At 39.2% G+C, this 20,590-nt stretch overlaps 1 protein-coding gene across 1 annotated transcript in view; it reads left to right on the top strand.

The window, feature by feature from the left end:
- The window catches only part of NKAIN2 (sodium/potassium transporting ATPase interacting 2), a 569,846-nt gene extending 559,003 nt beyond the window's left edge, over positions 1-10,843 (top strand). Inside the window, exons 6-7 of the mRNA XM_067293778.1 lie at positions 4,280-4,361; positions 9,745-10,843. Of these exons, the coding sequence (XP_067149879.1) occupies positions 4,280-4,361; positions 9,745-9,754 (92 nt within the window). The 3' untranslated portion in view covers positions 9,755-10,843. The remainder of the gene's footprint in view (positions 1-4,279; positions 4,362-9,744) is intronic.
- Positions 10,844-20,590: the final 9,747 nt, after the last annotated feature.

Here is a 20,590-nt window from a genome sequence, read left to right as displayed (position 1 = left end):
ACTGAAGTTATAAAATTATATATTAGCTGAGGACCTGAATCTTTATTCTTCTGTATTTATATTTTACAGAGGAAACTTTCTATGAGGAGAATAGCATCCAGTCTTCTGATTTCTTTTCAAAATCTTTCCTCTTGCTTTCTACAGGAAAATGTTGTTGTTGCTTTCATTCCACACTGTTTCCTTTCTCTTTGTCCATCTGTTGGTTTGAGTTTTATTGCTTCTCGCTGTTAGCTTTGTAGAGTCCCTTCTCCCATATGCACATCCATGCTAATGGGATCTTCTTTTGTGCAAGTGTATCTCAGTCCCTTTATACACCACAGCTTTCAGAAATCAGAAATGAAAAGCACATTTATGCCTCTCATCCTGTCTTGATATACACTGGAGACAGTGGGGACTGTGACTGTGAGCAGAGGCTAAAACATCACATCCCTGTAGGTGCTTAGCAATAGAAAATATGTCCCTATTTTCCACATGTCCCGGAAAATGTTTGTGGTACAGTGATAACCACAACCATATGCCTAACAAGCCCCTTAACACCAGCAAAGAAAGAAAACACCCAGGCTGAATTTCTTATACCACTTTTTACAAATAAATAGCACAGTTATTAGCATATTTAAGGCAGTCCAGCTAGGGAAACAAGCATCTCAGCAGCCAATATTTCAAATGAACAAGATTCTGTATTTGTTTATATATGTATGTGTGCTTTTACTAAGACAAAACATAACAAAAGAGGCACTTCTGATAACAGTGACGTGTAAGATGAATGTAAAATACAGTAGTCAAAAAATGTGTTTGATGGATAAGGTTAAGAATGGAAGCATCCGTAGCACTTCAGCTAATAAGCCATATTTTATTCATCTCATGTTACTGCTGCCAGGAACGTATCAGTTGTATGACACTTTTAGCGACCTTTCAGGCACAGCCAGGATAAAATGCCTGCAGAAAGGGCAGCATTTTGCACACTTTAAGAAACTGGCTCAGAGTCCACAGGGAGCTTTTAACACAGTCTGGGCACCACAGGCTTTGCAGTGCTAACTGAGAAACTGCCACTATGAGAAAAAGGAAAACTTGCTGCAAAGAAATTACTGAAATTCTTTTACATTGGAGTTCCCATTCTGCTATCTACCTTTTCCTTTGCCTACCTTGCAAAGTTTGTTGTTGTGTGTAAGAAGCCACTATATGTTTTTAACAAGGTCACAATAATATCCTCTGCCCTACATCATCAGGTTATGCATGTGGGATCTTCTACTGTCATCTTAAAGCAGAAATGTCTCTACAGGCCCGTCTTGTTTGTCACTTTATAATCTGTCTTGTTAACACTTTGTTTTTACTTTGTGCAACAGGGCAAAGACACAATGCCTGCAGAGAAAATAGGCATACGTCTTTCTCATGTGCCCACAAATTCCTTTCACTTACAGAAATTTTTTTATTAATACATTAGATTAGCTTTTTGAAGATGACCCTAAAAACACCCTTAAGACCTTTCACCCTGTGTCTGCAAAACAGAGGATGCATGCCTGCAACTTTATAACAATGATTTACTGGTTGCTTGAAGGCTCTTGGGAAGCTCACAAAAAGTGCAAAGCAGGGCAAATGCTCTGCTAACATCCATAAAGTGACAAGAGTTGACATCAGCTGGGCATTCAATCCAACACATATATTTTCTGACTTGTGTTGTCAGAGATCAAGAGTGGGGAAAAAAATAAAAACTGTGCAAAATCCAACAAACCATAGTTACAGCAAAGCCTTTCCATTCTTTTTGCTGTGATCTTTTGCATTTGAATATGAGTTTTTTCATATCCTCCCAGCCTAGCACTTCATTCAGCAATAATCCTATAGGGAATTCTTCGTCTGAGCTTATAAACTTAATATGCTTCCAAAGACATGATTATGTTGTCATAAAGTTATTCTGATGATTACAGACAGTGAATAAGTAGGACACAATAAATGGTATTTATCCTTATTTTAGCAGAATTTTGATCCTATGAAATTTTTGTAAGCAAGCCAGGGTAGCACTGTCCAGATAAAATCATCATAGGTTGTGTTCAGAATTGTATTTAAAATTTGGTTACCAACCAGCTGGGGTGACATTTCAGATGGGATCCCAGTGGGACCTCAGTAGTGAAATAATTCTCTTCATTATTTTAGTTAAGAGCAAGAATGATAGAGGAGAGAACATTTGTAAAAAAATTAAGGTGAAGCCAGACTGGGAGGGATTCAAGCACTTGTAAAGATAAGATTAGAACTCAAAATGCTCTTGAGAAGTGGCCTGAAATCAAGAAGATAAAATTCTATAAAGAAGTGCAAAAGAACTCCTGGAGGGAAGGAGAAATCGAATGTATTCAGACAAAATAGGAATTAACTGGCTAGACTGCCATTGGTGTCAAAATGTAAAAAAAGAGATAAAAAGAAAGATCTGAGGTTTATGGGGCTCACAACATGGTTATTAAGCATGAGTAGTATGATGCTATTCCATATACTGTACCCAAGACCTACATGGCAATTGTACCAGTTAGTCCTGTTTTGTGCACCACACTTTAAAAGAAATATAAGTGGGCTGAGGAAGGATCAAAAGAGAAAATTTAAAGATGTGGAAAACATGGACCATGAGAAAAAGTTGAAACAACTAGCTAGGTTTAAATCTAGAAGAGATAGATAACCTGAAAATACTTTTCAAAAAATTCTTATAAGTAGTTATAAAAGAAAAAACAGCTCATTTGTCTTCATGTCCATTCGGAGAAAAGACTAAAAAGTAGAAAAGTAGTTAATTTGCAGGAAATTAAACATTAGTAAGTTAGGCACAGGAGAGGCAACACAGACTATAGAAACTCCTTCATTAGATATGTCAGAGATTAATTTAGTAAAACATCATTCTGGGATACAGGTATATTTAATACTGCCACAGAGCCCAGGATGGACTAAACGATTTCCTTGGGGAAATCTCCTTCCACTGTGGCCGGGGAAAAAGGTAGAGGCAGCTTCAACTTGTCTGTGTTTGTTTGCAGTGGAGACATATCACAGCTGTACAGTCAAGTGTTCTGGCAGCTATTTGCTTGCAAACTAGATGGTGGACACAGGGGCACAAGATTTTGGTTTTGTAACACTCCTGGACCACATCCGAATGCATTGTTCAGTGTGGAGCACATTGACAGTTACCTTAGGATAAAATAATGTCATAAATGCAAATATTAAGGACTCCATCCACTGTGAAAGTTCTCAAATCAAGGATTGCAAATTAATGTTTCATGAATTTTTATGTGAATGTTACTTCATTTTAGATCCATAAGAAGTTATCTGATACCAAAGATTTTTTATTCCTTTCTTGATGTACACATAGCCAGTCTGACAGTAGAAGTGCCCAGACTTGTGAAGAATGCACTTCTATATCTGAACTGTTTGTCTTTTTTCTATCAAAGTAAAGTCAAATTCATATCTGGTGTGTAAGAGACAGTATTTCAGGGATGAGAGTTGCCCACAAATAACCCCCCAAAGCCAATAGCTGGGTCCTGGTGCAAAGGAAGCAAAGGGCATACTTTTATCAGTGCAAAGAATGTGCTTCAGCAGAAAAGCAGGGGTCTCAGACTCAGATGAGATTGAATCACCCTGGAAATTGTTTAAAGTAAACATGAGAAGACCACTGGGAACTGGCAGTGGTGTGGATTAACAACATCCCCCTACAACCTTCCCATAGACCTTCAGTGTCTTGAGAGAAATGCTGGTTTCCTTGGATCTGTGAAGTCTCATCTCTGAAGCTCAGATAAATTGTTCCAGCCCTCTCTTTGTGCATTTCAACCCAAATGTCAAAGCAGGGAATCAGAGAAACTTCTGTCTCTCAAACAGAGTAGGATCAATGTGCTTTCTCCTCTACATCACTGAACCACAGTATGTCAGCAAGCCTTACACAGTAATCACAGTCAGAAGCAGTGCATTCATGCCAATAAATAAATGGTTTGCAGCATTTGTAATATCTGAATAGAACGTCGCTTTGTGCTCCAGTGAGGTGGTCTACTTGAAAAAGAGTGAGGTGTAGCTCTTTCTGACAGACAGATGGCTTTTATAAATCCCTTATTGTCTTCCTAATTTAAAATTATTGCTCTAAAGACTTTGCTTTTTTCCATTTTCTACCCTTTTTTGCATCTTCACAATTAGATGGTCTAATTTTAACAGATTATTAAGGGGTCCATCAAAAATAATCTGTGTGTTGGGTGGTTCTTTAATGATAGTGCCTATCTCATCTGAAAAGATGTTGCTAATGAAAGCTATTTCCCCCTCTCTTCAGTTGATTTTATAGGTGGATTTGACTCTTATGGCTATCAAGGCCCACAGAAGACATCTCATTTACAGCTACAGCCCATGTATATGTAAGTACTTAACTTTTGAGATATTCTGCAGAGTGCCAGGCTGATATTAAAGGATCATTAAGCTGAAGGATGATGTGACTTAAAAATTCAGAATAGGCAGAAGCCTTTTTGACAGACTGAATTCAAGCTATACTTAAGCAGCAACATTACCCTTCTGTTGCATGATAATGATTTCTTAAGGCAGGATACAATGTGTCACAGTTGTTTTAAATAACACTGAGCTTTCACCTGATTTTACTCCATTTTCATTCATGCAGGTTCCACTCAAAGGCAATGAGAATTTGCTTTAGTAAAAACTAGTCAGATCTGACCAGGACTTGGATGTATAAAAGTGGTTTTATTAAGATTTATCAAAAGTTCAGCAACCTGATAAATTTAGTAGATGCATTTAGCATTTGTCTTACCAGAACGTGTATTCAGTGAGGTGCCTCTCTACTTCATTTGCAGTCTTCACATTTAAAAAAATTGTAACAACATATCACTTTTAGAACAGTTTGAGTAGAAGACGGTATTATATCTAACCAGTAAGAGTGACAGTTCCATCCACTGTCTAGAAACGCAGCCTGATATATTTGGGGATTGAATGAGGAAACCAAATCTCAGTACATACACACAACTGGAGCACATTCACACTAGAGCCCACACCCAGCCATAGACTGGGTCCAGAAATAATGATCTCCAAGTATTTTTTGTATGGATGCCAGGTGTAGTTCAGAGCACTCCTGACTCCCCAGATAAATCTTACTCACTTCTGCAGCCTTTTGAATTGCTTTTTACTTACCATCACTGGCCTACACAGTAAAATTACAGCACATGATAGCTCACAAGGGGATAACATTTACTTTTTTTCTTTGTTTCTCTTCTGAATATTTATTTTGAGGAAAAGAACTAAATACAGGCAAACAACATCCATCCAACATACTCTCTATTCATACTTGAATATAATTTCATTTCTTCTGATAACTGGAAGCAAATCTGCTAATGGATTAGTGAAATTTGCATGGAAGTGGCATTTACTCATTTATCAGTGGAACAATCGATTCTGGGGTAGTGCTTAGGATTAGGCCCTTTGGGAGCATTGCTAGGAGTTTTTTAATAATCTCCAATTACAATAGTGCATATCTCCAATGCCATTTTAACTTTAGCTTCCTGTCTGTCTGTGTTCAAGTAAAGATTTTTCACCGGCACTTTTGGCACTGTGGTGCACATTTAGAAAATGTTATTTCATTCCTTGTACTACGTGTGGCTCATAGGTACTTAGAACAATTCTAATTCTATTTCTTTCTCAGTATACTATACCTTGTCATCAACATATGGAGCCCTCTATCTGAGATATTATCCCATTCTCTTTATGCTCCCAGTGTTTCTTCCAGAACAGCAGACTGCATTTACTGAGCCTCTTCATACTGACTGGAAAGAACACTAGAGCCATGGAAAGAAGGCGATCTTTCTAAGCTTGTAGCTGAGATGGAGAGATACATGATGAATCCGTGTAAATACACGGATTTTGCATTCCGCATTATTTCACTGCTGCTTTCTCACTAGAGTATAGGTGATTTTGCTATCTTAACTGGGAGACAAAAATCAGCATTGGACATTTTGTCCAATCAGCCACAAAAGTATAATCGTGTCCCAGCAACAGTCAAAGACACTTCATGTTTCCCTGCGACTGTATAGTATTTGACAAGGTTCTCTAGAATTGCTACAGTCTGTCCTTAACAGGCATTTAGTAATTATTTAGCATTTAGTTATACCTTGCTATTATTTACAGCTGAAGCACATTAGGAACACGCATATGTATTCACACTGCAGTTGCTCCATAGATTTAGACAGACCATTAAGTAGCAAAGCAACAAATCTGAATGTCAATTAATCAAGCCATGGTTTGATCTGCTTGTAGCACTGTTTACAGCAGTAATATGTACTGGAAGTCACAACAGACTGATACTATAACAGCAGGCTGTACTTAGTGCTTTAAAGCTTTGTTTGTTGGGAGGAAGGGTTTGCTTCCCCAGGGATCTTGTCCACCAAAGAACATCAGTGTTAGCCTCCATAGTACTCAAGGAGAAAAAAAAACAAATTAAAGGACTTTACATTACTCTCTGGCCAGTGTCACCTGCACTTTATGATGCTCAGCATCCTTGGAGGGTGAGTAAATGATAAGAATCATTTAACTTAGAAAGGTAGGGAATAGAATAGAAAAGACCTGCTTTAATAGGTCCATTGCCATACTCTCGCAGGTGTCCAGGCTATAACTAAATCCTTCCAGGATGTAACTATATCTATACATATCTATATAACTATACCCATATAACTATTTCCATGAATTTATCATCTGTTATAATAGCTCTTTGAATCCATGGGCAGTGGAGGATAAATTAAACATCATCGAGTCTAATTCCTGCAAAAAGATCAAGAAAATATAAAGATAGCTTGTTGCCACCTTTGCATGCTCTACTATTCAGTCTCAAACTTAGTGCAACTCACTCATGTGGAGCTCTGGACTCGCAAGAGAGAGAGGAGACAGTTTCCTTCAAATCATCTGGCTACTAACTACTTCCAAAGGCACAAATAACACTTCTTTTTGTTATAGGCCAGCATGTTAGGCATGCTGCAAAAGTGAAGAAAAGCACATGGCCTCAGCTTTGAAGAGCTTACCAAAACAGTATCAGCTTCCAATGATTATACAGGTCCTGTTGAAATGCAAATCTCAACATATATTTCAGTAATGAGCACAGAGAGCCCCCCCTATGTTTACCAGATGGATTCATACGCAGAAATAGTGCAGACCTTAAAGATATATAGAGTTCTGTGGTAGCTCTCAGCCAACACCAACATCCTGTTTGCAGAGGTGAATTGATTTATTGGATAACAATGACAGAATTTCATCAACACAAACTTTTACTCCAGACAGACTAATTTATATCAAAGGGATTAAAAAACAGTTTTAACTGTTTTATACATGCGCAGTTTAATTATTATCCTGAAGGAATGCTAGGTCTTAGTAATTGCTAACTCCAATTAGACACAGTGTTGCAACCAGTTTTCACTTATGGGCTAAAGTTAACACTTCATAATGTTAATTTGAAGGCTATAGTGAACCTGCACAAACTTGCACATGCAATTAAATAATTATATTGATTTATTTAGATCCCTCATTTTCACATTTCTGTTGCGTCAGAGGTTTTTTTTTTAACTTAAGAACTTTACTTTTTATTTGTGATATCAGTTAAGCTGCACTTATAAGAATGTTTGAACTCAATTTAAATGCACACAGCATATTAGTAAGGAGCTTGGTTAGTTATGTAAAACTACCATAAATGAACAGGACACTTCAGGATAAAAGAATTATTGAAAGATGTTTGATACTTAAACTGATTTATGAAAAAGGAAGCATTGCCCATAGATAGTGAATTGAGGTGACTCTCTGGCTACTATTTCCTTAAATAGCTAGAATTACTAGAATCAGACTCACTTTGTTTCTTTTCTCTATATTTTAAGCTTTGAATTCCTGTCACAGCTCTCCTTCTCATCAACTGACCCAATTTCACATTTAATTTAAATTGCCTTATTTTTAAGGAGAAAAAAATATTCAATTTAAAAATATGATATAAATAAAACATTGGTTTAGGGATGGGGAGGGGGGTTATCATGACTTTTATCTACCCTAGACATAAATGGCTATTTTTGTTATTGAAGTGCCAACAGCATGCTCTGTGCTGTACAAGCCAAGAAGCATAGACAGTCCCTTCAAAACGAATACGCATTCTAGACAGAAGGGGACAGAACCGCTGCTCGTGTACCTCCTCGCAGCGTGCCACAGCTGATGTCCAGAACAGCAGCTTGTTGGCATTCTGTGTTGAAGATGCCAGTGCTCATTTCCAGACAATGGGACAAGAACACAATAAGATGATGGAGATGAATTGTCAAGAGGCCTCTTGGGAGGTGACCAAGGAAGGTGACTAAACACTAAGAGCTGTTCTTTGGCACTGATTTTGCTGCACATGAACAAACACAGTTATAGCTGTGGAACAAGACTGCACTGCATGAACACTTCTCTAAAAACAGTAGGAAGGAGGGAGGGGAGAGAAATCTTTCTTTACATTTTTCACAATAAACTTGTTTGTTCAAAAAAAGGAGTGAAGCAAAAAAAAAAAAATGCATGTCTGATACTGATGCCTAATGCACTGGAGAAATATTTCAAGAGCAGTTCAGCCCTGAAGTGAAGCTTGCTTGCCTTGTACTCTGTGAAGTCTGAGGATCCATGCATTATATGTACATATTTTATACACACACACACACACACACACACACTTACATGCACACATGCATATATATACACATACATATATGCCTGCTTATGCATGTCCATGCTACACAGAACTATTTGTAGGCAATGCTTTTCATTAGAAGGTGCTTACTTTACAGTAGTCTCTGACTATAGGGATCCTAACTTTCTCCAAATGTTGAAGGCAATTTGAGTCAATAATTGGGATTTTTTTTAGTGCATTTGCCTTAGTACCTGTTCCCATCTTTTCTGTTGTATTTTGTTGTATTTATATATGCATCATGCTGGTGTCCTAGCCTAAAGCTGTAGGTATTTGTCCAGATGATTTCACATACACTAAACTGATGGTATCTACTTTACGATTCACTTGAAGCAAAAATGCAACATAAGCAAGACACAAAAAACAGGAGCTAATGTATAACCACCACAACACTCAGCATGTCCATGCAGTAAAAATCTGCTGTGATATTATTTCCTTGATTTGGACTTCCTAAGACCCATGATTGTGAAATTCAGACATCATGGGCAACACTTCATTTAAATAAACCACCAGCTAAACCCTATCTAGCAACGAACAACAACTTGTCTGTTTTAGACTGTGAAAGTCAGAGCGACGAAATGCAAGTTTAGCCATAGCACTTAGCTTTACAGACACTATGACACTCTCACCTGCACACTGCTTTGAGAGTGAGCCTCAAGGCAACTTACCCATGCACCCGTTATTCAGCCTTTCTGTTCTGCCTAGTGTCACTTGTTTTCATAAAGATTGATGAATTCTTGGTGGATTATTATTGTTCAGGTCATCTTCCAGCTATACATGGTCAGCAATCTGACAAAAGTGTAGAGTTAAATTTTATTCCTCCTAGAATGGCTTGGAAAACCTACCCTGACTTCTTTGATGATGTTCCAAAGAGAGTCAAGAGATCACCTGAGCAAATAGCATTTCCTTTCCGCCGGCCTCATCCCACATGTATCTGAACTGTTACCAACTGGCTGCTTAAAAACTTCCTTGCAGAGGGGCACAGGAGCTGCAGGGTAGTGATCAGATGTGTCTCTGGATAATTAAAAATATCTTTCTTTTCCTGTCTCTCTTAGGTCAAAGTAAACATGGGGACTGCTCAACAGGGGCTGGAGGACCTGTCTAAGAAACTGTTTCAGGACGGCCCCCTAGATTCTACAAAGAGCAAAAAAATCCAGTTTTTGTGTTTAAAAAAAAAAAAAAAAGTTGATTGAACAGTGAGACAAAAAACAACGGGCATGTTCAGCCCCTCTTTCTACCAGGTACAGAGGGAGATGCCCAGGACCTGCACCTTGGACTTCCTGCCTCCCAGAGTCCTACTACCAGGCGCCGGAGGGTCAGAGCAATGGCATTGGTGCCATCTTCTGGCTCTTCCCTACCCTGGCCACCACCAGTCCTGCCCATCTGGATCAAGACATGAACCCACCCAGTTCAGTGCTTTTGGAGCCCCTTTGCACTCCTGGCCGCATTGAGTCTCCTTAGTCAACATAATACTACAAATACCAGGATGACCTTGTGACGGAAGTCACTAGACAGCGCGTTGTTTGCCCTGAAGGCTGTACAGTTCATACTTGCCTTAACCCAATTGCGTTGCACATCAGAGAAACTCAGTGCAAGCTTTCTGAAGTAACGTCCTTTAGGCTCAACATGCTGTTGTTAATTCTGAACCATTTCTAAGTCAGTGGTTTTCTTTGTTTTGTTCTGTTTTGTTTTCATGTCAGGGAATAAGGCTCTGTTGCTACTTGGCTCCAGAGCAACTGAGTAGAAAACTGCCAGCTGTCAGAAAAGTGCTTTACTTTTGAGGCTCCACAGTGGTCAAGATACAAACAGTTTATAATGATTAAAAAAAAAAAAAAGAAATTAGGACTTTTGGGGGCCGGGGTGGGGAAATGGGTAACAAACTAATAATTGAACCTACCGGAAATAAGCAGCAGAAACAGTGCTTCTTAATCCCACTGTTTTTATTTATCGCATTGTAGGTGCTTTTATAGCTATCTTTAAATGTCTTTTACTAACTACAGAGACATCTGCAGATTTCTATCAACAAAGGCCAACTGAATATGTACTAGCTACGTTTACTCTTTTATATCTAATTTCAACTGAAAATTCTCTGTAAGTGAGCATTTTTTTTCTAATTGCACCATAAGGGAACTATATATTTTATTTTTCATTTTGGTTGGGGGTGGGTGGGGAGGGATTAGTTGAGTTGATGAAATATTGGAGACCTTTTTGTGGTATACTTGGGGGATCTGTTGTGTGCTAGAACGTGTATTTTATCTTCCTGTGTTATTGTGGCTGAAAAAAAACTGTGCTGTTACGTAGTTGGCAACAAGATGCCTTTGGGAATTTTGCTAGTAGGTCAATGTGTATATGAAATACTCTGAACTCCTAGGAACATATGTTTTGTTCTAAATTTGATCTGTATTTTCAAGCACTTAGGTGGCTTTCATTCTGAGGAAAAAATATTTTGCTCAGGCTTTTCAGGAACTTGGATCATCACTGTTTCTTTGCTCGGAACCAGCACAAACACATGCACCTATCACACCTTAGGTGACCAAATAGCTTTGGAGGGCAGGAGGGAGGTTCAGTGCTTGGAAAGGCTCAAGCTGCCCCAAAGCGACTCTCTTTTCCTTGCTCACCAAACCTTCATGTCCCTGTGGCTGCTGAGTTCCCATGACCTGTGCGCTAACTCCACTTATCCATCCCTTTACAAACCAATGCTCTTTGATGTGTTTGCATGGATGTAATGTGTCACAAACAATGACTCTGGACAATGACAGAAGAACAGGCATTCACCACTGAAAATAAGATACGGGACATGTTCAGGACCTATATTTACATTTATTCAGTGAGATTTATATCTATATATATACGTGTGTGTATGTATGTATATGTATATATAATACACAGGAAAAAAATAGTGATAGAGGCTGCATAACCCAAGAAATGGCTCATGCATAGAGCCAAGGATTCCAATCCCAAATCCTTCTAATGATTTCCTGCATGAATTAGGCAAGTCACTTAGGCCTCATCCAGTAAAGCATTCTTGGCTGATTTGGATCAGCCAAGAAAATTCAAATTTTCAAACTTGGGTACCTGAAATGAGATGTCTCTGTTGATTCTTCGTAGAGCTGCTTTTCACTCCTGGAAAATCATGCAACTCCAAGTGCCAGGCTGAAATTTCCCATAACCTGAAAATTTTTGAAAGTTTCTACTTTTATGTTATATTAAATATGGCAGATGTGTAATATTAAACATCATGTAAAAGTTTAAATGTAATGAAAATGTCATACCAGGGTATTTCAGCTTTCTCTGTATAAATGTTAATCGAAATCATATTTCTATAAAAATGATTTTCTAGCATAAAAAGAAAACAGTTTAGGCACTTAAACAGTGATCCAGTTTTCAAAGATAGTTTTTCATACATTTCAGTGTTTTCTCTCAAAATGGCATCTGATACTGATACTTAGTAATATTAGAAGTCAGTCAATTTACTGAAGTGTCTATACATAGCTTTTAGGTCTATCTAATTTACAAAAGTTTGGCCTTAATTTCTCTGTACCTTAGTCTCCCCATCTATAAAATGGGGATAATATATGCCTCACCAGTTTTTTGTGAGGTTTGAATTGTCAGTGTTTGTACAATGCTTAGGAAATAGGAAGCACATATAACTATTAAGTATTACAATGATAAATGTGTATTCATATATTACATATAGAATAGATATACACACGCTCACATACACACTGTATATATATATTTATATATACACACATATATGAAGTTGGTATTCATAACCCTTCTTGAGTTGCAGTTAGAGCATCACCATTAAAAAGAACTTAGGACTGTTGACTACTAAACTAAATGATTAGTGGACAGATCTCTTCTGGAAGCAGTTTAGAGCACAGTAGTGTGAGAATATCTGGATGACATTTTTGATTTGTACAGCTGTATCCTCCTCAAAATCCAGTAAAGAATGTTATTTTTCTAGGCTGGCTTTTGTTATAAACTTAAATATTCGGAAGGCAAGAGATACAATCCAAATGTGTCTTTTTTTTTCTTTTCTTTTTGCATTTGTTAATTCTGAATGTATTTTTAACAAAAGTGATTTTTTTGACTAGTGTAATTTGCATTTAAAAAATAAATGGAAAAATATAGGTTTCCAAGCTATTCATGGCCCCCTGCTGCTATTCACAACTTGTAGGAAACTTAGAACTACAGTTCCCAGCTGAGCAACAGTGCAGGATAAATAATCCTATTACATTTACATGATGACAAACCTGATTTGTGCAGTGCATGGATGTGACAGCATTAAATAGAAACTGCCAGGTCACAACTTCATTTTAATGCAGTCATAGGTAGCACATATTTTCATTATCATTGACACTAAAAGGTTTCTTTTACAAGGCTGACTGCAATAGACTCTTCACTTAGAAAACATCTTTTTTGCCCACTCATCAGGAATTTTAAGTCTATGATAGGTTTACAGTTGCCAACAGTGTTAGGTATTGCATAAGTAATCCTTGTTAAGAGGGAGCTATGTAACACGGACATTTTCACTGCATTCATTTTCTTTATATGTTGTTCATTGTCCCGACACTGAAATCATGAAATCCTGCCTTAAGCACTCTCTTTATAGAGCTCACATATATTGATAGCTTGCCTGAGGTCATTTAATAAAGGTGGAGCAGAACTGTTTGCATTTGAAGATACTTGGTTGTACTCTCCCAAGACTCTTCCTTAGTAGGAGCATTCATTAGTTATTGCTGTAGAGGTTTTTTATGTCATAACTAAAGTGCAAGTGATACTTTTCAGCCAGGTAAGGAGATAAGGCTTGTGCCCCACTTGCTTAATTTAAGTACTGGTTGCAATACTCAGCTGTTGTACAGCATTTTGGAAAAGGCTGGTAAAGCATGTGTTGATTCCTGGATGTATCCAGATAGGAGTAGCTAATAATTCAGAGCCTGAAGGTGTTAATCATTTGTACATTAACAGTAACTCACTGTCCAATATAACTGGGACTTTTCAAGACAAAACAAAATTTCATACAGCATGAATCTTCAGGTTGGTAACATTTTTATTTCCAGTTCTTTGTTTTCTTTTTAAATGCAATTAATCAGAGGATGAGAATTTTTCTAAAAAGGTTGGAAAGCCCCATGTATAGACTGTGTGTATGTGTTTCTTTCTTCTGATGGGTCTCTTCAACCTAAACTGAGAGGAAATTGATAAACTTTTTGAGTTTGTATTCTAGCTGATGTGATTCTAGCTCCTGTATAGTGTATGTGGACTGGAGACAGACACCAAAGGTGAGCCAGATTGTATTAAAGTACCAATACATAGAAATGCTGCAGGCATCACTGTGTCCAGTGTTCCTTTGAGAAAAATGTAGATCAGATGATGTTATGTTAATCAATCCACCCCAAGCTATGTGCAATATTAAATGTAAGTACCACGCATGAAAGAAACTGCCCTTTAGGCTGCAGTTGTTCATTCACATATAGAAGCGGCACAACACAGAATGAGTTGGTAAAGGACCCTTTCTTCTTATATTCACCAATGAGCTTCATCCCCAGTCATGGACTGGAGGAATCAGCTCTGGTCTCATGTCCTGCCAAGTCCCTCTGTGCAGACTTTTACTAAGAGAGCCAATAGCAGCCAGTTGGAGTTGTGACCTGGACATAGCAAGGTGAGATAGAAAGATATTGTACCTAATATTAAGTAGCATCATACACATTATTCATTACACTTCTCTCCACATGCACAAAAGAGAAGTCTTTTCAAAACACACTCTTCTCTTAGAAATCTCATTAGTCATCTGTCTCAGAAGCCAACTGATAAATCTGTCTTTTATGAGCCTCATCCAAAGCCTGTTGACATTACAAAAGAGTTTTTTCATCAGGTCCAATCAAACATTATCTTTTCTGTTCTCTGCTGAGTGGAAGACTTAGCTCTCAGGACCTTCAAATGCCTTGGAATTATTATTTTGGGTAGATAGGATCAACAGTGACTAATCTGATCACTCAAAAAATAGCACGTGATCACCTCTGATTCAAAATTAAATCTCCTAAACAGAAAACCAGACCTCTACATTCACCAGCAGAAGAGGATCTTTACTACTACCTGCCACCGAACTGCTTTCTTAGCCTTTTCTTTGTTCTGCAGGTAGATAATGTATCTGGAGCTAAATGTGAAGGAGCATGTTCATATTCAGCTTGTGCTCTTCAACAGTCTTCTGGACTCCCAGACATTTTCCAGCATTCCTTATTTCATATAGTTCCTTTCTTTTCCCATATCACCATCTTCTTGTCCCAGTTTCTCTCATCCCCTCTGCCTGAATACTTCCCCATAAACCCTACTTAACTTATGTACTGCTTTTCTTCACATCCACTGTTTCACACTTTTCATATAATGACAGTATTCACCATAATGGGGGATGGTGTCATTGTGTATATGTGCAAAGCTGGAAGAACATGAAGCGTAAAGGTTACATAAATCCTCTAAAACCCCCAGATAATGTGAGACACTTAATAGAATTGTAAAGGTTGACAGTGCTACAGTGGTCATGAGATTCAGCTAGCCCTAGTAGGAATCATTTTCAAATGTGCAATTACATTTGCTAAATCTATACTTCAGTGAGTACAAAGAGAGTCATAAATATCTCGAGTTAGAAAAGGCACGGGTGATATAGAAGGAAATTCATATAAAATGTGTTTGAGAACTTGCTGACTGAATCAGACTCCTCTTTCAGCTGGTCCAAATCTGTCTCAGATACTGTTTTTCTCTTGCAAGCATTTGAGTCACAGAATCACAGAATCGCTGAGGCTGGAAGGGACCTCTGGAGATCATCCAGTCCAATCCTCCTGCTCAAGCAGGGTCACCTAGAGCACGTTGCACAGGATCACGTCCAGGCGGGTTTTGAATATCTCCAGAGAAGGAGACTCCACAACCTCTCTAGGCAACTTGTTCCAGTGCTCTGTCACCCTCACAGTGAAAAAGTATTTCCTCATGTTCAGATGGAATTGTCTGTGTTTCAGTTTGTGCCCGTTGCCTCGCGTCCTGTCGCTGGGCACCACTGAAAAGAGTCTGGTCCCATCCTCTTGACACCCTCCCTTCAGATACTTGTACACATTGATAAGATCTCCTCTCAGCCTTCTCTTCTCTAGGCTAAACAGGCCCAGCTCTCTCAGCCTTTCCTCATAAGAGAGATGCTCCAGTCCCCTAATCATCTTTGTAGCCCTTCGCTGGACTTGCTCCAGTAGTGCCACATCCCTCTTGTACTGGGGAGCCCAGAACTGGACGCAGTACTCCAGATGGGGCCTCACCAGGGCTGAGTAGAGGGGGAGAATCACCTCCCTCGACCTGCTGGCAACACTCTTCCTGATGCACCCCAGGATACCATTGGCCTTCTTGGCCACAAGGGCACATTGCTGCCTCATGCTTAACTTGGTGTCCACCAGCACTCCCAGGTCCTTCTCCGCAGAGCTGCTTTCCAGCAGGTCAGCCCCCAACCTGTACTGGTGCCTGGGGTTATTCCTCCCCAGGTGCAGGACCCTGCACTTGCCTTTGTTGAACTTCATGAGGTTCCTCTCTGCCCACCTCTCCAGCCTGTCCAGGTCTCTCTGAATGGCAGCACAGCCCTCTGGTGCATCAGCCACTCCTCCCAGTTTTGTATCTTTGGCAAACTTGCTGAGGGTGCACTCTGTCCCTTCATCCAGCTCACTGATGAAGAAGTTGAACAAGACTGGACCCAGGACTGACCCCTGGGGGACACTGCTAGCTACAGGCCTCCAACTAGACTCTGCGCCACTGATCACAACTCTCTGAGCTCTGCCATTCAGCCAGTTCTCGATCCACCTCACTGGCCACTCATCTAGCCCACACTTCCTGAGCTTCCCTATGAGGATGTTATGGGAGACAGTGTCAAAAGCCTTGCTGAAGTCAAGGTAGACAACATCCCCTGCTCTCCCCTCATCTACCCAGCCAGCCATTCCATCATAGAAGGCTATCAGATTGGTTAAGCATGTTTTCCCCTTGGTGAAGCCATGCTGACTACTCCTGATCACTTCCTTGTCCTCCACATGCTTGGAGATGGCCTCCAGGATGAGCTGCTCCATCACCTTTCCAGGAATGGAGGTGAGGCTGACTGGCCTGTACTTCCCTGGGTCCTCCTTCTTGCCCTTTTTGAAGACTGGGGTGACATTGGCTTTCTTCCAGTCCTCAGGCACCTCTCCTGTTCTCCATGACCTTTCAAAGATGATGGAGAGTGGCTTAACAATAACGTCTGCCAGCTCCCTCAGCACTCGTGGGTGCATCCCATCAGGGCCCATGGATTTGTGGGTGTCAAGTTTGCTTAAATGGTCTTAACCCGATCTTCCTCCACCAAGGGAAAGTCTTCCTTTCTCCAGACTTTCTCTCTTGCCTCCAGGGTCTGGGGTTCCTGAGGGCTGGCCTGAGCAGTAAAGACTGAAGCAGAGAAAGCATTCAGTAACTCTGCCTTCTCTGCATCCTTCGTCACCAGGGCACCCACCCCATTCAGCAAAGGGCCTACATTTTCCCTAGTCTTCCTCTTGCTACTGATGTATTTGAAGAAGCCCTTCTTGCTGTCCTTGACATCTCTAGCCAGATTTAATTCCAAATGGGCCTTAGCCTTCCTCGTCACATCCCTGCATACTCTGACAACGTTCCTATATTCCTCCCAAGTGGCCTGTCCCCCTTTCCACTTTCTGTATACTTCCTTCTTCTGCTTGAGTTTTGCCAGGAGCTCCTTGCTCATCCATGCAGGTCTCCTACCTCCTTTGCTTGACTTCCTACTCATAGGGATGCACCGCTCTTGAGCCTGGAGGAAGTGATGCTTGAATATTAACCAGCTCTCTTGAAGGCCCCTTCCTTCTAGGGCCCTAACCCATGGGATTCCTCCAAGTAGGTCCCTGAAGAGGCCAAAGTTTGCTCTCCTGAAGTCCAGGGTTGCGATCCTACTTAGTGCCCTGCTGCCTCCGAATGGCTCGTTTCTGCACATATGGGCATTTAGAATACCTTTTTATTCATAGGAGAACATATATGTATGTGCAGTTGAGTTAATTTACACAGCATTCTCAGTATTCATGCACCTATATGCTTTTATGTTAAATGTTGGCTCCTCATTTCTCTCAGTCATACATAAGTATTATTTGAATATATTTCATGATGAGAATACAAAAATCACTTACGCAGTCTCTACCCTCTTCTCTTTAGTTTTTCCTATACCTCTTCTTAAGACATTCAAAGCCCTGGAGTGATTATTTTTCAGATAGGCATTATTTTTATAACAACTATAATTTCTGATGTTTATTGGATATACAAGAATGGTGCCATGTGTGACCACCCTAAACAAGACAGTCCTTTCTGAAAAGAGTTTATATTTTAAACAAAGTAAATGGGACCCCTTCAATATAAAGAAAAGGGAAAAATGATGTCACATTTCCTCTCTGCTATTAAATTTTGATTAATCAAAAAAGTGGGTGCCAAACAACATCAGGAGAAGGAGCTAGGCAAAAAAATAGAATGTGAAGTATAACTATAAAGTGATATAGTTAATTTAAGCATGTGCATATGACAGCTGAGTAAAATATCAGCCAATTGCATCTCACTAAAGTAACCAATTTGTTTATGATCACTCCATATAGATATATTATATCACATCCTACATTTGAAAGGCATTTAAAGCAGTAGCTGTAGAAAAATAGCAACATCGAAAGGACTGCAAATTGATGCCATCACAAAAGGTTGATGGATTGATTCAATTAGTCAGTAAGTCATTTCTAAGAGTTCTACAGGGATTTATTTACCAAATAGTTACATTGTTTATTTTCCTCTCTGGAGGGTATATGGGCTGTCATTTTTCTTCATTATTCTTCCTGTTTCATTCATCAATTTCTGACAAATATTTCTATGCCAATATGTGGCATGTTACAATGTAAATTGTCCACATTTAATGATTTGAAGCAATATACTGAGAGCTTCCAGTAGCAGAGAACTTCTGTTTATTTCCTTTCAGGTGCTGAGAAATGCTAACCAGCTATAATTAACGTAAAGATATGTTTTCCATTTAATCTTTGCTTTCATTGTCTGCTCCACAGAATAGAGATGTAAGGTCTTACCTAGCAAAACATGTAGGTACCTGCTTAAACTTTGGACAAAAGCTTGATATGGAAAACATTATGAACTCTGTTGACACTAAATAAGGTAACTGTTGCATCTTTGGTTTGACCTTAATTTTTATAGTTCAAATCCAGGAAAATGCAAGAATGTTTTCAAGAATGTCAGCAGTTTCACTTTGTTTTCCATATATTAGATAATTCTTTTATTTAAATACTGTCATAGTATGTACTTCAAAGTAAATATATGGAAATGACCTATAATAAGATCAAATCACAGATTACAAAATGGCAGATGCTGGCAGGAGAGAGGTCTGTGAAGGACAAAGAAATGAAACAATAAAAGAAACCACACTTAGAAAGTGCTGTGTCTCACTTGGAGGAAGATTTTTTATCTATATCCTGATTTATCTTTTTTTCTCCCAGTTCTGTGATGGCTTTTAAACCATCAGGAACACTGAATCTGTAAATCAAAAAAAAAAAAAAAAGTTCTCTTGTGTTCATTGCATATTCACATACAGTGCACGTGTGATTTTCAGGCATCTTTAGCACTGGCCAAAATCTGATCCCATTTTTAGGCAGCAAGAGCAACATCTCAGGAGAAGTAAACGATCTAAATGCCAGTGATGATGACAGCCATAACAGCCTGCACCATGTGAGGGTCTCCCTTGGTGGATTTTGAAAACTCCATCCTATCCATTAAACTGGAGGGCATCAGAGGGCTGGAAGCAATACAAATGAAAGTACATTTAAAGACTAATGAAGACATTAGAAGAGTGTGAAATCACAGTAAAGGTCTGATTACAATCAAGAAGTTTGTGGTGCAAAGGTAAGTGAGAGAACTGCAAGAAACAAGTATGAAATGTGAGCAGAAATCATGTCAAGATGAATGAGGGGCTGGCACCTATACTGAACATCCCTCCCCGACTTAAAGGGATAACAATCCCTGAACTTACATGAATGGTGATGCTGTGCTGCTCCTTGCTTCTGCAAAGATTATTTGGGATCAAGAAAGGCAGTTTGTGGTCACTTTCTAAGTGGCGGTAATACACAGACAATATTTGGAGACCCACAGAATGTATACCCAGCACCATTTGTCTCTATATTCCCATTTCTTCTGTCCACTGTTTTTGGTTTTTTTTTTCTCTCTTAGGATTGTTTCCACTAATGCAAGTAGCTACTAGTATTCTTGTAATCTTGATTTTTTTTTTATTTTTTTATTTTTGCATCAACGACCAAAATCTGTTTCCTTCTTTCTATCAGGCTGGAAAATTCTATCCCCTAAAATACAATGGGCTTTAACCTTAGATATAAAACATTTAGTTCTATCCCCAGGTCTGGTTTATAATAGACAGACAGAGCCAGACTGTTCTCAGGGGTGGCCAGTGACAGGACAAGAGGCAAGGGGCACAAACTGAAACACAGGAAATTTGGTCTGAACATAAGAAAACACCTCTTTACTGTGAGGGTGACTGAGCACTGGAGCAGGTTGCCCAGAGAGGTTATGGAGGCTCCATCCTTGGAAATATTCAAAACCCAGCTGGACACAGTCCCGGGCAACCAGCTGTAGCTGACCCTGCTTGAGCAGGGATATCAGACCAGATGTTCTCCAAAGGTCCCTTCCAACCCCAACTATGCTGTGATTCTGTGATTCATCTCTCATTTAAGCTACATTTGATTCCCACTGGAAATATGCCTAGCATCTGAATAGGATGCAAAAACCTTGTTTGTTGTCTTGGGAGAGTCCCAGAATTGATATAATAAGAATAAAGCATTATCCTTAAAAAAG

Source organism: Apteryx mantelli, chromosome 3 (genome assembly GCF_036417845.1).
Source record: "Apteryx mantelli isolate bAptMan1 chromosome 3, bAptMan1.hap1, whole genome shotgun sequence".
NCBI lineage: Eukaryota > Metazoa > Chordata > Aves > Apterygiformes > Apterygidae > Apteryx > Apteryx mantelli.
The sequence above is the reverse complement of the archived record's forward strand: the minus strand, read 5'-3'. Positions and strand labels throughout refer to the sequence as shown.